Source organism: Poecilia latipinna, unplaced genomic scaffold (genome assembly GCF_001443285.1).
Source record: "Poecilia latipinna isolate Pla-1442-1.1 unplaced genomic scaffold, P_latipinna-1.0 Scaffold706, whole genome shotgun sequence".
Taxonomy (NCBI): domain Eukaryota; kingdom Metazoa; phylum Chordata; class Actinopteri; order Cyprinodontiformes; family Poeciliidae; genus Poecilia; species Poecilia latipinna.
The window spans coordinates 105,828-118,826 of record NW_015113322.1 but is presented as its reverse complement, the minus strand read 5'-3'; the positions used below and the strand labels follow the sequence as shown (position 1 = coordinate 118,826).

The 12,999-nt window shown below is 41.9% G+C and overlaps 1 protein-coding gene across 5 annotated transcripts in view; it reads right to left on the bottom strand.

The window, feature by feature from the left end:
- ctbp2a (C-terminal binding protein 2a) overlaps window positions 1-12,999 on the bottom strand; it is a 114,608-nt gene that overhangs the window by 34,859 nt on the left and 66,750 nt on the right. For all 5 annotated transcript variants that reach the window (XM_015045070.1, XM_015045068.1, XM_015045069.1 and 2 more), the window contains exons 2-4: window positions 10,014-10,168; window positions 4,781-4,925; window positions 1,760-1,966 (exon numbers count right to left, since the gene is read on the bottom strand). In XM_015045070.1, coding sequence (XP_014900556.1) covers window positions 1,760-1,966; window positions 4,781-4,925; window positions 10,014-10,168 — 507 coding nt within the window. The remainder of the gene's footprint in view (window positions 1-1,759; window positions 1,967-4,780; window positions 4,926-10,013; window positions 10,169-12,999) is intronic.

Genomic DNA, 12,999 nt, shown 5'->3' with positions numbered 1-12,999 from the left:
AAACGCCGAGAACTTGGGGGCCTGGGGATTAGGGGAGAGAAGAAAAAGGGACAGAACCCCCCCCCCCCCCAAAAAAAAAAAAAAACAACACACACAATCAACAGGGAAACAGCAGCAGAGAGTGAAACGTACACATTTACACACACTGAGGCAGAATGGAGTACGCCATGAGGGCTGATTATGGCCGCACGAGATGTCAGGGGAGAGCAATAACAGAGACGAAGAGTCGGAAAAACAGAAGAGAAGAAAATAATAAAGATATTATGGCGGAGCATTAGAGCAGTGGGCTGTGAGAGCGGATAGAGGGAGTCGGCCCGGAGGGAGGCCAAACAGACAACCTTGAGATAATCTGGGGGACGAGCGGAGCGGGGAAAAAACCCCCCCCCAAAAAAAACAACAACCTTATCAGAGCTGAAAAACAGAAGGCCCTCTGACTGGCAAGGAGATCTGAAAACACACTACATGAAAGTAGGGACGCACTGGCCGGTGGTCGGCGCTGATCAGCGAATGCGTAGTACCCAATCGCTAGCAGACTGCGGGAACAACAATGATCATCGGCGTGGAAGTTATTCGTGAAGAATGCTAAAAATGAGCCATTTTCTGTCAGAGTGAGGTGTTGAAGTCAGAGGAAAACAAAGAGATGCAAGTAGGGATATAAAAAAAAAAAGAGATGAGACGAGAGGAGACGAGATGAAAAACGGGTTTGGAAAAACTACGAACCCACGTGTTTTCTTTTCGCAAACGAGGCGGCTGCTTTGTTGCGGCTTCATCTGTGATTGTTGCCACGCTCTGCAGAATGTGTAAAGGAAAGCCTAATAATTCAGGAGGCCTGTGGAAGCTACAAAACCTCCTGCTGCACTTTGCATTTGATGTGCTGCAGGAGAAACAACCTTTTGCTTGTTTCTCCTGCAGCCTCCTCAGACTTTATATTGATCAATAATTGTGTACTTAAGCATTTTTTTTTTGTGTGTGTGTGTGCCGAATTTCCCATGCCATCTTTGACTAGTCAGTATATTTCTGCACGTCTACTATTTAAGTAATCCAGCCAAAAAACACATTAAAATTGTCACACTTTTGTATTTTCACGGACAGAGTAAAGGTTTTAGAAATCTAAAATCGGATTTTGGTCACGAAGTATTTCAGATTTTTACCAGAGACGATCATTTGCTGTCTAGACTGAAACACAACTTCAAAGCGAATGGCACCTTTAGCATTCGCCGCTAACGGCTAGCCAGTCACATGATTCTGATGGTGCTTACCTAACGCTCAAGGATTGTCTGTTTCTTTTTTCTACCAAGTTCTCAAAATATTAACCATTTAAAAATGCCGCAGTGTTGCCGTGGAACCTCGTAGCATATTAATTAGCCTTGTCAACACAACAGGGCAACTACTCAATAGTTACTTTCCTTAAAATCATATTTTAAAGTACATTTTGAGACATGGCTGCAGTTCTTTCAGGTTGCAAGAGACTTTTTTTTTTTTTTAGCTCAACAGCCTTTCTGGTGGTAAGGAAAGGCTCCTTGTGTATTTCTTTAAGAAACATAATAACCAATAATAAATAACCAACCACAGCAGGTATAGCATTTTATTATGTGGTAGTTCTTAAAGGGAAATCAGAATTCCCTAAATTCTGTGCTGGCGGAATGAAAGCTAACAAAAGAGCAGAGAAAATCATCGTGGCTTCTCTACATAGGAAGCATTTTAAGGGGAAAGGAGGAGATTCATTACTGGCACAAGAATGAATATGCTGGACATTCACCAAATCCGATGAGGCCGAGGGTTTCGCCACGGATGCGGGCGGCACCGGAGGCCACCTCGCGGATCTGTTCCACGCTCTGGACCCTCGTGCCCTCCCGGAGAGCTTGATAGAGCCAGGTGTTCCGCCTGTAGAGGTTCAGGATGTGACAAATGGTGGAATCGGCCGTCTCCTCCACGGCTGCAGAGGGAATGTTGCACACAGCGATACCTGAAGGAAGAGAAAGAGGCCAAAAGAGTTTCAAGTCAATCTGAATAGGTGATATAAAATAAATAAATGATCAGTGTACACCCAAAGTATGGTTAACAACGTAAAAAAAAAAAGAAAAAAAAAGAAAAAAGAAAATTGAATTGTCGCTTGGAAAACGTTCAGAAGGATACAAGAAGCAACGATGCAACTATCTGTCAAAATTTGTTTGCTTCACACCAAACATGAACGCTGTGTTAAAGTACCCTGTGTAAACCCAAAAATCTTTATTTATGTTGCACCTTTTTAAATTAAAGTGAACTATCACGGCCAAACACAAGCATTCTACTGTCAGCAACAGGATGACCTGAAAACATTGAAGTTTTAGGGACTTTCTGTTGAGTTATACTCCAGCAGAGTGTTCTCAATTTAGCTGCCTTCAAGCAATTTAAACCTCTGACCTCGTGGTATTACCTCGTCTTTCCTTCGCGTCTTTTTTTATTTTTATTTTTTTATACTCCTTTCAAAGCACTTCTGCCCGCCCCGGCTCTCCGCTAATGCCCTCATCCCACTCTGTATCTCTGAGTAACAGCGCGGTGGTCTGCGGACAGCAAAAAATAACCAGAGCCTGTTCAATGTTCAATCAATGGCCTCTTTTTTCTCCTCTCAGCCGTCATATCTGCGCTGCCTTCTCGAGGCCCGATAGCTTTTTGACTCCTGTGTTGCAAAAGGCAGCGCGCTGTCGGCGAGTGGGTGGCAGTTAGACACGGTATCTCGTATTGGCAGGGAAATGGCAGCTTTGTCAGCTCTAAGAGCCGTTTGAGCCACCGAGCCTGCTGATAGGAGCCTGGGTGGTGGTTCAGAGGATGAACCAAACTCTTTTCTTCCCTTTGCTTTCGGTGGCTTTGAAAAGTCTGGCTCGTACGTAGTTCCATCTTCACGGTTCGTCTTACCGTTAACTTCGGCTTTAAACACTACTCTAAAAATGCATACCAGGAAACTCAGAGAAGGTACTTGAAGCAAGTCTTTTTCAATGGAAAATTCCCTTCAGACATAGATCTTATTTTGACCACCATCTTCAGCACCCTCTTTGAATATTTTTTTATTTTATTCTTGAGCACATCGCAAATGATTCGATGAATCACTCGTAAGCTATCTGGATAAATCCAAACACTGGCGCTTGAAGTGAAGCATGTCATTGACAGGTAAACAAAAGATCAAAGGAGGAAGATGGCAGGCAAAACTCTCTGCGTCGGAATCAATGGAAACCATTTGGAATGGAGCACTTTTCACAGCAACACCTCCAATCAAACACCTGCTGCTATATTGATTCGGGTTTTCTTTAAAGTAAAGCAGTGTTACCAAAACCCCCTTCATGTTTGGTCATGTGACGAATCCATCTTTTAAGTAAATTCCACATATTTTCATTGGGGTCCAGGGGTCAGGGCGGATGTATTAACCCACTAAAAACATGCACTATCTTTTGCATAAGCAGTTTGGTGTGTTTGGGATTATCGTCCTGTTGGAGCACGCATTTAAGAGTTAAACTGAGGCAAAGTCGAAGACTTCAGAGGTACGCTCCCCCTCCCCCCCCAACATGCTGTTGTTTTTGTGTAAATAATCAGAAATAACCCCACAGCATAATGGCACCACCACCATACTTGACAGCTGCTACTGTGTTTCTAGATTTGAAAGCCTCACTTTGACTCTTCCGAATATACTTCTCATTACCGGTCAAATGTTTTGTCTCATTTGACCGCACAACTTTTTTTCCCCCCCCCCAGAAAAATATTTGACCTCCACATGCAGATGGTCGCAAATTTCTAACAAGCATGAAGGTGTCGATTCAGACAGAGGCTTCGTTCTCAAGCAACACCAATCCTGTGACGTTTATAGCTAAATTAAAGCCTCAGCAATGATTGAGAACACAGCAACACTTTTTCCAATTCATAGCACGTTTTGAGTCTCAAAGATTCCCGAGTTGTTCCTGAACTTTTAACCAAATTCCCCTCATATAACTACTTACACTTACTAGAACTGATAATTTAGAAATATGCAGCTCTTAAGATATGACTCCAAAATAGTTTTTTTTTTTTTTTCATTGTTTGGGTACATTTTAATCATAAATATTTACCATTCTTCTAAGATTTTCATTGAGTTTTTCCATTGATCTGCATGTTGCTCAATCAAACGAGGATTGTCAAACAGACGGCTTAAAGCTATTTTCAAACCTTAAGATAGAGCGGTACAGTAAGGCAACAAAAAGGAGGAAAAAGTGTCAAATGCCGGGGTCTTTTCCCCGTCTATAAAAGAAAACACAAAAACGAACCACTTGATTAGCTCCCAAACTGAACAAAATCTTTTCTATTAAAAAAAAAACAACTAACAAACAAATTAATTAAAAAAAAAAACTTTCTGCAAGACCTAAAGGTAGTGCCAAACTGTCAGCCAAATGGCATTTGGTGGTTAATTTAATAGCGTAAACCTCAACTAGACTTTGTAAACTAGACAGTAAAAAAAAATGCAATGCCAGGATCATGATCAGCTTTGCCATAACCTCACTTTTAAAATGACAACCGAAGCAGCCACTTGTTCTCCACTACTGGACTCTGATGCTAAAAACTGAGGTCGTCATCACAAACCATTGCAGCATTTGTTTCGGCTTTAGATCAAAGCCTATCCTAATTCCGTGTTGTTGCTGCACCAAAATAAAAGCATTAAGAACACACTGTCGGTTCAAAATGTGAACACGATAGTTCACACGAGCACAAGAATTCACGTGTAAAACGTATACGTGAATAGAGGGATATTTAAAACCCCAAAATAACAATTCATTACCTAGCTCTCCAGCCGCCTTGATGTCGATGTTGTCATATCCGCTGCCGATGCGGATGATGATGCGTAGGGCTTTGAACTTCTCCAGGTCCTCTCTGGTCAAGGTGATGGTGTGGTACATCATGGCTCCCACTGCCTCATTTAGCACCTACAGATAAAACCAAGACAAAAAAAAAAAAAAGAGACAAAAATATTTCCCTTTTCCTTTTAATTAAATTCGTATCTCTTGCCGTGTGCTTACAAAATCTGCTTCTCCTTTGAATGGACTTTGCAACTTTGCACAGATCATGTGATTATTCATACTCATTAAGCCAAAAGATTTTTTTTTTTTTTTTTTTACCCAACAGGATCAAAATGTTCCTGCACTGGATATGTGTAGTTACAGCCACCAGAGTTGAGTAGCTGGTTGTCTTCCGTTGAAACACCAGGAGGCCTCTGCTCTATTCAGCTTCCCACTGACAAGGGACGCTGCTTTGGGTCGACACCAGCCAAACTGACCAACAGCACAGGCTGCAGAAAGCCGGACTGGGTAAGAAAGAAGGCTGTGTGCGGTAAGAGCCCATGAAGACTGGATAGAGAAGAGGAGGAAGCATTCTTAGTGTGTGTTTGCGTCTGTGTGTGTGTGTGAGTGTGGGCAGGGAGGCAGGCATGGACAAAAAGATAAGGTAGAACTCTGGAAGGGCTTGAGAGAGTAGAGCATCTGTCAGTCCAGGATGTTGAGAAAGGCCAGAATGATGTACAAACAGCGGAAAAAAAGAAAAAAAAATGTTGCAGAGTGCGTTTGCCTGGATCTGTACTGCTGCGTGATCACCAGGACTCCACTCAGGGTGTTTATCCGTCTCCATAGTGAGGTCAAGACTGACTCTGACTAGACATTCACAACAACAGAGTCAAATTTTGCGCTAAGAAGATAATATTTTAAAAAACTACACGCCCGTGCCCATCGCGATCAAATATCAGTTTCAGAGTTTCACAGCGTTGCATCAACTTAGCTTGAACGAACGCTCTAGCCAGTCTTTCTGTGAATACATTTAATGCATTTCTGTTTACTTAGGAACTGTACAGTATATAAACTATTGATTATTGTCAGTCATTAAAATATGATCTCTCTCTTTTTATAAGGTGTATGTGAATATCTGCATAACCCTTTCAGCTGTTCATAAAGCCATTCATCCACAAAAAGCAAAAAATACAAATAAACATAATCACACCTACTTTCGATATGTGCAGAGACCAGCTGACTCACCTGAAACGACTATTGATTAAACCAAAAATAACTAGAAGTGACCTCCTGCTGGTGGATAATCATGACTGGAGTCACATAACCACATTTCTGTATGCTGAGTGGATTACATAGAAAATTACTTTCAGTAAATGGCGATGAAAGTAGATTTAAAGTATCTTTAGTTGATGTGTAGTGCCTGTACTGGTTCCCTTAGCCAAAAAGTCACACGAATAGACCAGAGCTGCAAACGACAAAGATGGCAAAGTGAGGAACAGCACCAGAAAAATATCTTTATCCAAACGACATTAGAAATGATAGTCAAGCTTTGCAGCACATGGTTAAAAAAAAATATAACCATTAAAAGGTGCTTAAGAGGATAAAAAGGAAGAAGCTATTTAATCTCTTTCAGAGCACAGTGGAAATAACTTCTGTTCTTTTAATGTTTGTTCAAAAAGGTTTTTTGTTGTTGTTGTACAGCTACATAATTCTGGTCAGTGAATCAGCCTGGGAGCGAACAGACGTTCATTATTTAAACCAGAACAAATAAATCCTGCCAAAGGTCAAGAACTACAGTCGGAAAGGAAATAGGGATGTGCCGTCAAGCTGTGTTAAATTAATGCAAACCTTTGCATATATAGTTAAAGTAGTTACTTTTTAAGTTCACGCCAGAAAGTTTTGGGGTATCCCTCAGAAGATCCAAAGAATCGGCAGTGGATGAATCTGAATTGTGCCACCTGCAGAGATCAGTAGCAGTGAAACACCCGAGGGCTCTCAAGGTGACCTGGCCTGCTAGTCGGTTTGATGAGGATCTAAACTACTCCCCCCTCAGTATCTGCCCGGGCCCCTGTCACCGCCTAAATAACAGCGCTACATTCACCTCCAGCCAAACTGAATTAGCTTTCCTGTGATTAGTAGATTAGCTCTGAATTTCCATACTGCTTTTATTAGCACTGTGTCCTGGACAGGCCTTCCAGATACTAGTTCAAGGTTAAAACACTCCTTACACACACACACACACACACACACATACCAACACACAGGCACGCACACCAACATCCCTCTGCACTCAAAGCTGAAAGATTTTTTTTCTTTTTCCTTCTGAGCTTGAGGAGAAGATTGTTGGAATTTGGTCATTTATTTTAATGAATATTTTTGATCATTATTTTATTCAGGGTTCCAACAAATTTTCCGTCTAAAAATGTCACACTTTTCCACACCCAATTTTCTTAGGCTTTTATGGACATTTTTAAAATGCAACACAATTAAGTTCGCCATGAATTTATAGCTGTTATTTCGGCAGTGGGCAGGCTTTAAGTGTGCTTCAAATAAATAAACAGAAGCTGGGAGAAAGGAGGGAAAGATGGAGGGATGTGGGGAAGGGAGAGTGGAAAAAGAACAGATGGAAGAAAGGAAAAAAGGTAGGAAGGATCATTAAGACGACGAGACAGTGAATAACAATCGAGGGAAACTTTTCATACTGTTCACACCTGAAATCTAATTCTGTACTTTTCAAAACGGTGCAAGAACTCTGAGTGTTTCGCCACTGCATGGGAGCTTCAGAAAAAATAAATATCAATCAGACGCCTATCAAACAGAAAACCATTTGTGTGTGTTTGTGTGTGTCTGCGGTTAACCGTGGAAGGATTTCATGGTTATGAAGTCACCCGGCACACGGTCCAGGGTGGACGCAATGTGGTTGGAACATTGAGAACAAACTTTTTTTTCCCCCACCTGACAGGAAAAGCTGTTTTGTTAAAAATAGTTGCCGCTTAAAACTACTAAGCATTGATCACTTAACAAAAGTGCAGCAGGGAAATGACAGAATAACCCCATGTCTAGGATGCTATCAAAACCTCCTTTTGACCTCATTTTTAAAATCCACGTTGGCAATAAAACAGGAACGTGAGGAAAAAGGGAGAGTAACATCTCATCTTAAGTTAAGAGTGTACTGGAAACCTTAAATAAGGGCAAATTCAGCACAAATACACACAAAGAACAGCCAGCTGAAAATTTGCATTTGTAAATGTTCCCATTTACTGGAGAAAGTTACAAAGACGACGAGAATGGTACTAATTTCAAGCTTTTGAGGTTTTGTTTAAAACCATTCCTTTTCCACAACGGAATAACTAATTTGCTCTGTACTGTTCTAATCAAAACTCAATAAGCTTAAACATATGCATACACTCCCACTAATAATTTTAAAATGGTTCCCTAGGCAACCACCCACTGTTTGAATCCATCAACCAGCTTCTGGCATAAATTTGGATGAATATTTTTCAACTCTTCTGTGATTAAGTTGGCTGTCTGATAAACACCCAGTCTTTGTCATAGTCCATTACGTTTCTAGAAGCTCAATGTTGGCCTACCTTATCCAACTGCAGAAACTGCTGCTATGCTTTTGAGGTGACTATCCCGCCCCACCCCCTACCTATGAGTTTCAACCATCTAGGTGATGTGAGTTAGAAATGAGAGAATTTGGAAGTAGTCCAAATCCCGCTTTGTGCAATGTCCCTACTCCACCAAGATCAAAACAGTCCCATAGGATGACACTGCCACCACTTTGCTTGATAACTGTTTGTGTTCTTAGGTCTAAAAGCCTCAATTCAAGAAAGACTCAAGAAACACCTATGGTCACTTGCTCGACCGATCGTTTTGCGCTTTATTTGGTTTGTTCAATCAGAGGTTTGGCCCTTGAGAGACGCCGTCCTTTGGAAACGCCGACTTCGCCTGCAGACGTACCTACTTGGTTCCATCAGTTTCCAGCTCATGGCAGGCCTGAATCTTGTTGTTTCTGAACATCCTAGCCTAATTGCTGTATGAAAAACCATCGGAGAAATACTTTCAAGAGAAACTACCAGCTGCAGACCTTGATTACTGACATATTATATTATATTATATTATATTATATTATATTATATTATATTATATTATATTTACTGGGTTCCACTACATCGCTAAGCTTAACACTTTCAGTGGCTGAGTCAAGCTGAACTGTGTGATAAGCCATTCTTGACAGAATGCCATGTGGGCTGCGATCCAAGCTTTACAAGTGGTATATGAGGCTGTAACGACCGAAACAAACACAAAGGATCATTGACCTTGGCGGACGAGCACAGGTGCTGAATTTCACTGAAGTGGGTTTGTAACGTTTTTCTTGCTCCGTCATCGCTCGAGTGTCATCATTCACGTCTCGCCTTAAAAAAAAAAAGTTATGGATCTGGCAGGAGACCCGTCGGTCTTTTAGTTTTACACAACTCACAACTCGCAACTCCAACGTAGGCGCGCGGACGCGCTCGTCTACATTATGCAGAAATTCCACAGTTATCAACACTACATCTCTGCATACAAGCAGCGCAGGAGAGATATTGGACATTTTCAATCTATCACGCCCCTCTGGGTATCCAGACTGCGGGTTATTACTGCGAACTGCCTGAATATGCTGCTGAGGTGAACATTACAATCATGTTTTTCCTGATAAGGTAGTGTTAAAAACAAACAAAAAGGCACCCCCCGCTCCCCTCCCTCCCTCGCCTCTTCTCTGCCCGGGGTCTTTGATTGAATTGATCTTTATGCAAATGCTTCTTTTTTAATATGTCCTATTTTCATAAAGACAGCGAGACGAAAAGATGTAGCGGCTCGCTCTCCATCTTCAGATGGAGAGATCGCTCCTGGGTGATACCCATCTCTGCAGACGTATATTGTTTTGCAGCCGGAGCGCTGCATAAAAGACAATAAAGAACCTCGACAAGCCAATGTAATTACACTGCATCCCCGCCGTACAAGACTCTCTATTAGAACAATGGCACTGATATAGGCATCACGCCCAATGCCCCAAAGTGACATTAAATCATAATGAAGCCACTATTTTTTAACTGCCGAGTGTACATGAGGCCAATATAACACGATTCACACATCAGCTCGGTGATCGAGGTGGACACGAGCAATCTCCCCCATCAGCTTTCGGTTGCTACGATGCATGCCGCTGTGTGTGACGAAGAGTGTGTGTCCTACCTTCTCGTGGATCTCCTGTGTCGACTGGGCATCGCAGAAGGCGACGGTTGCTAAGTCTTTCAGGATGGGCATCTCCACGGTGCAGTCGCGTCCATCCAGCAGTGCCACCAGCGGGCGCGGATGCATAGGCCCGTTCATGATTTGGGGCCGAATACCTGAAAGAGACACGTGAGAAGATGGGGGGGGGGGCAATTAGTGTACAGGGTTGTGTTTAAAGAACTGTGGGAAAGTCTCAACTAATGTTTTTTTCTTTGCTTTCAAGAAGTAATGAATAATTAAGATGCTCCTGAATAAATAGTTCTTTAGGATTTTGAAGATTTCTCAAAAGACATTTCTGACCCTTTTTTTCTTTTGAGAATCTGCCTTTTTGTTGGTCTGGCATTGCCTTATTTGACACTTTGACACTAGCATTCCGTTTGATCAGATTTTTCAGACATGTAGAAAAATTAAGCGCTGGAGGAAAGCTGGAAGGCGACGACGGGTCTACTGCACATGTACACCCGCTGTTGCAGAATCGCTGCAACTGTGGCTCAAATGTGGGTGGCACCTTTCGACAGTGCCTGCTACGATGAACCCTTCTTTTCGTTTTCATTTCGCTGAGCTCTCCCAGAGAACTGAATCATTGGGTAATCATTGGGTCATTCTGCGGGACACTGATCCAAAAGAAGCGCAGCCTTTAGAAAACGTGTGAGGCAGAGCTGGAGAGAAGAGAGCATAAGAGAGAGCCCAGAAGAAGAACAACCTAAAGAGATGTGGCCTGTTGCCAAAAAAGGGGTTGGGATTCCTTTCCCTCCCTTGAATAAGTAAAATACTCAAATTAAAACTTGGAATATTCCCAATTTTTGGGGGAAAAAAATTGGGAATAAAAGGTTAATTTAAAAAGCTAAGACTTCTTACATATATCAACTTGGAGTGGCGGCGATTCTGCCTGGCAAAATGCAATGACCCATGAATTGCCCAGGCATAAAAAGTCCATAAACACAAGGATGAGACATTTTGTACAGAACCAAATGAAAGGCTGACAAGAACAAGAACTGAATTGCCTAAATAAAAGCCAATTTGGGGAGTAGAACTTGTTGATAAAAATACCAAAATAATCAATATCAATCCGTTTAGGTAAGAGGAATGTTTTCTACCCTGTATAAAGGGAAACAGTTTTTTTAAAAACATAATACGAGTTCATCAGCCACAGCTATAAAATGCTAACTAATGCTGCATCACATAATGAAAAGGACAACAGAAACAGCAACTGATCAAGAAATTGAACATGCTTAAACACATCTAATACTGACAATGCTACCAATAGCTGATCACACAGAGACAATGCTTACCTGTTTCTCTTACTGAATCTCTGAGTGAACATTAAAGGCAACAATTTGACGACAGAAAAGCCGTCTCTACAGGAAGAGCAGATTGTACTTCTTAAGGAAGTTTGGGTCACATATGTACTACGTATTGAGGCAATACTTTCATCAGACAGCAAGAATGTTAGAAAGAGTAGAGCAAAGCTGTTTATTGTTTTCAGATTTCGGCCCGTCTCCAGTGGAACACGCTGAGTTTGCACTAAAATCTCTACAGTGCAAACTCATGCAAACTGCTTCTAAACTCGCTTACATGACTTCTTAAGTTCTGGGCGAAAGCATCAGAGTTTACTAAAACTGAAAATGGAAAACTTGGCAACAAACACTATCATTTCTAACGTCAAAGAATCATCAAATCAAACGCACGTCGAACTGAAACGTAGCTGGTTTCGTTGCATCATTCTGTTCCTGAAAAATAAAAGGCTGGGCGTGAGTACAGGAGGTGATGAGAATGTAGCGGGAAGCACGGCTGCTCCGTACTAACAAGGCCTGCTCAATAAATCAATGCACCTACTCTAGACTGGATTAGATTTACAGGAAGACTCTCGGAATCACAGCTCTGAAACACCTGCATTACACTCTCAAACTGTGCACCTAAACATGAGCGCAAGCAGCTAAAAGTATATTCACACAGCAAAAAAAAAAAAAAAAAAAAAAAAATATATTCCCTACGGTGGCGCTTTGACAACTACAAGCTGAATGGACAAGCATTTCCTCGCTTTTAAAGGCAAGGATCCTAGATTTGCCTCCATTGGGGAATGTGTGTGTGGGGGGGGATAAAAAAAACCCTGCAACCGGCACCTTCACAGAAGAGTTTCATTCGCGGCGTGCCTCAAAAGAGCAATGTATCACCGAAATGGAGAATGCTCGAGAAAACGTTACAAGCCTGGAACAAACCCCGTAGCCCATTCACATCTGCACGGCGGCGCGGCTGACAAAGCATGTGTCGCGTTCATGGTTCTGTCGCCGAGCGGGTCGCTTCCCCATTTTCTCACTTAGACTGAGGAGAGCGGAGTGGAGCCGCGTTCCCCCGGTGGCTCGACCTTCTCGCACATCCCCGCAGAAAACGGCGTGTCGCGCCGAGAAGACAGACAATTATCAGCCCTGCTTCATGCAATGTTAACAAGTGAGGAGAATAAATATTCATGCTGCTTCATGTACAGATGGACCCGAGATAGAAAGACTGTGTTCCTTACGGATTAACAGCTTTTTACGCCATAGAGATCATGTTTATCGCTCATGGCTAGCAGCAATGGGTCAATCTAAGATGACGTAACACGCTTAAATGAATCAAATAAAGACCTAAAAGTCTAATCTCTTTCATGGTATCTCTGCTCGTCATTTGTTTTTGTTTTTTTGCCCCTCTTGGGTCCCGCCACTTTGTGTTGTTTTAATTTTAGAATAAATTTGCCTATGCTGATGCAAATTGCATAAACATGCGAAGCTGCGCATTTTGGCTGAATTGGACGTGTTTATTAGTCAGTCTTTCATATGCCTAAATCACTAAAAATATCCAAAATTGCTAAAAAAAAAAAAAAAAAAAAAAAAAAAAAAAAACGGCCCCCGGGGGCCCCAGGGGGGCAAAAAAAAATTTAAAAAAGGGGCAGAAAAAAAAAAAGGCGGGC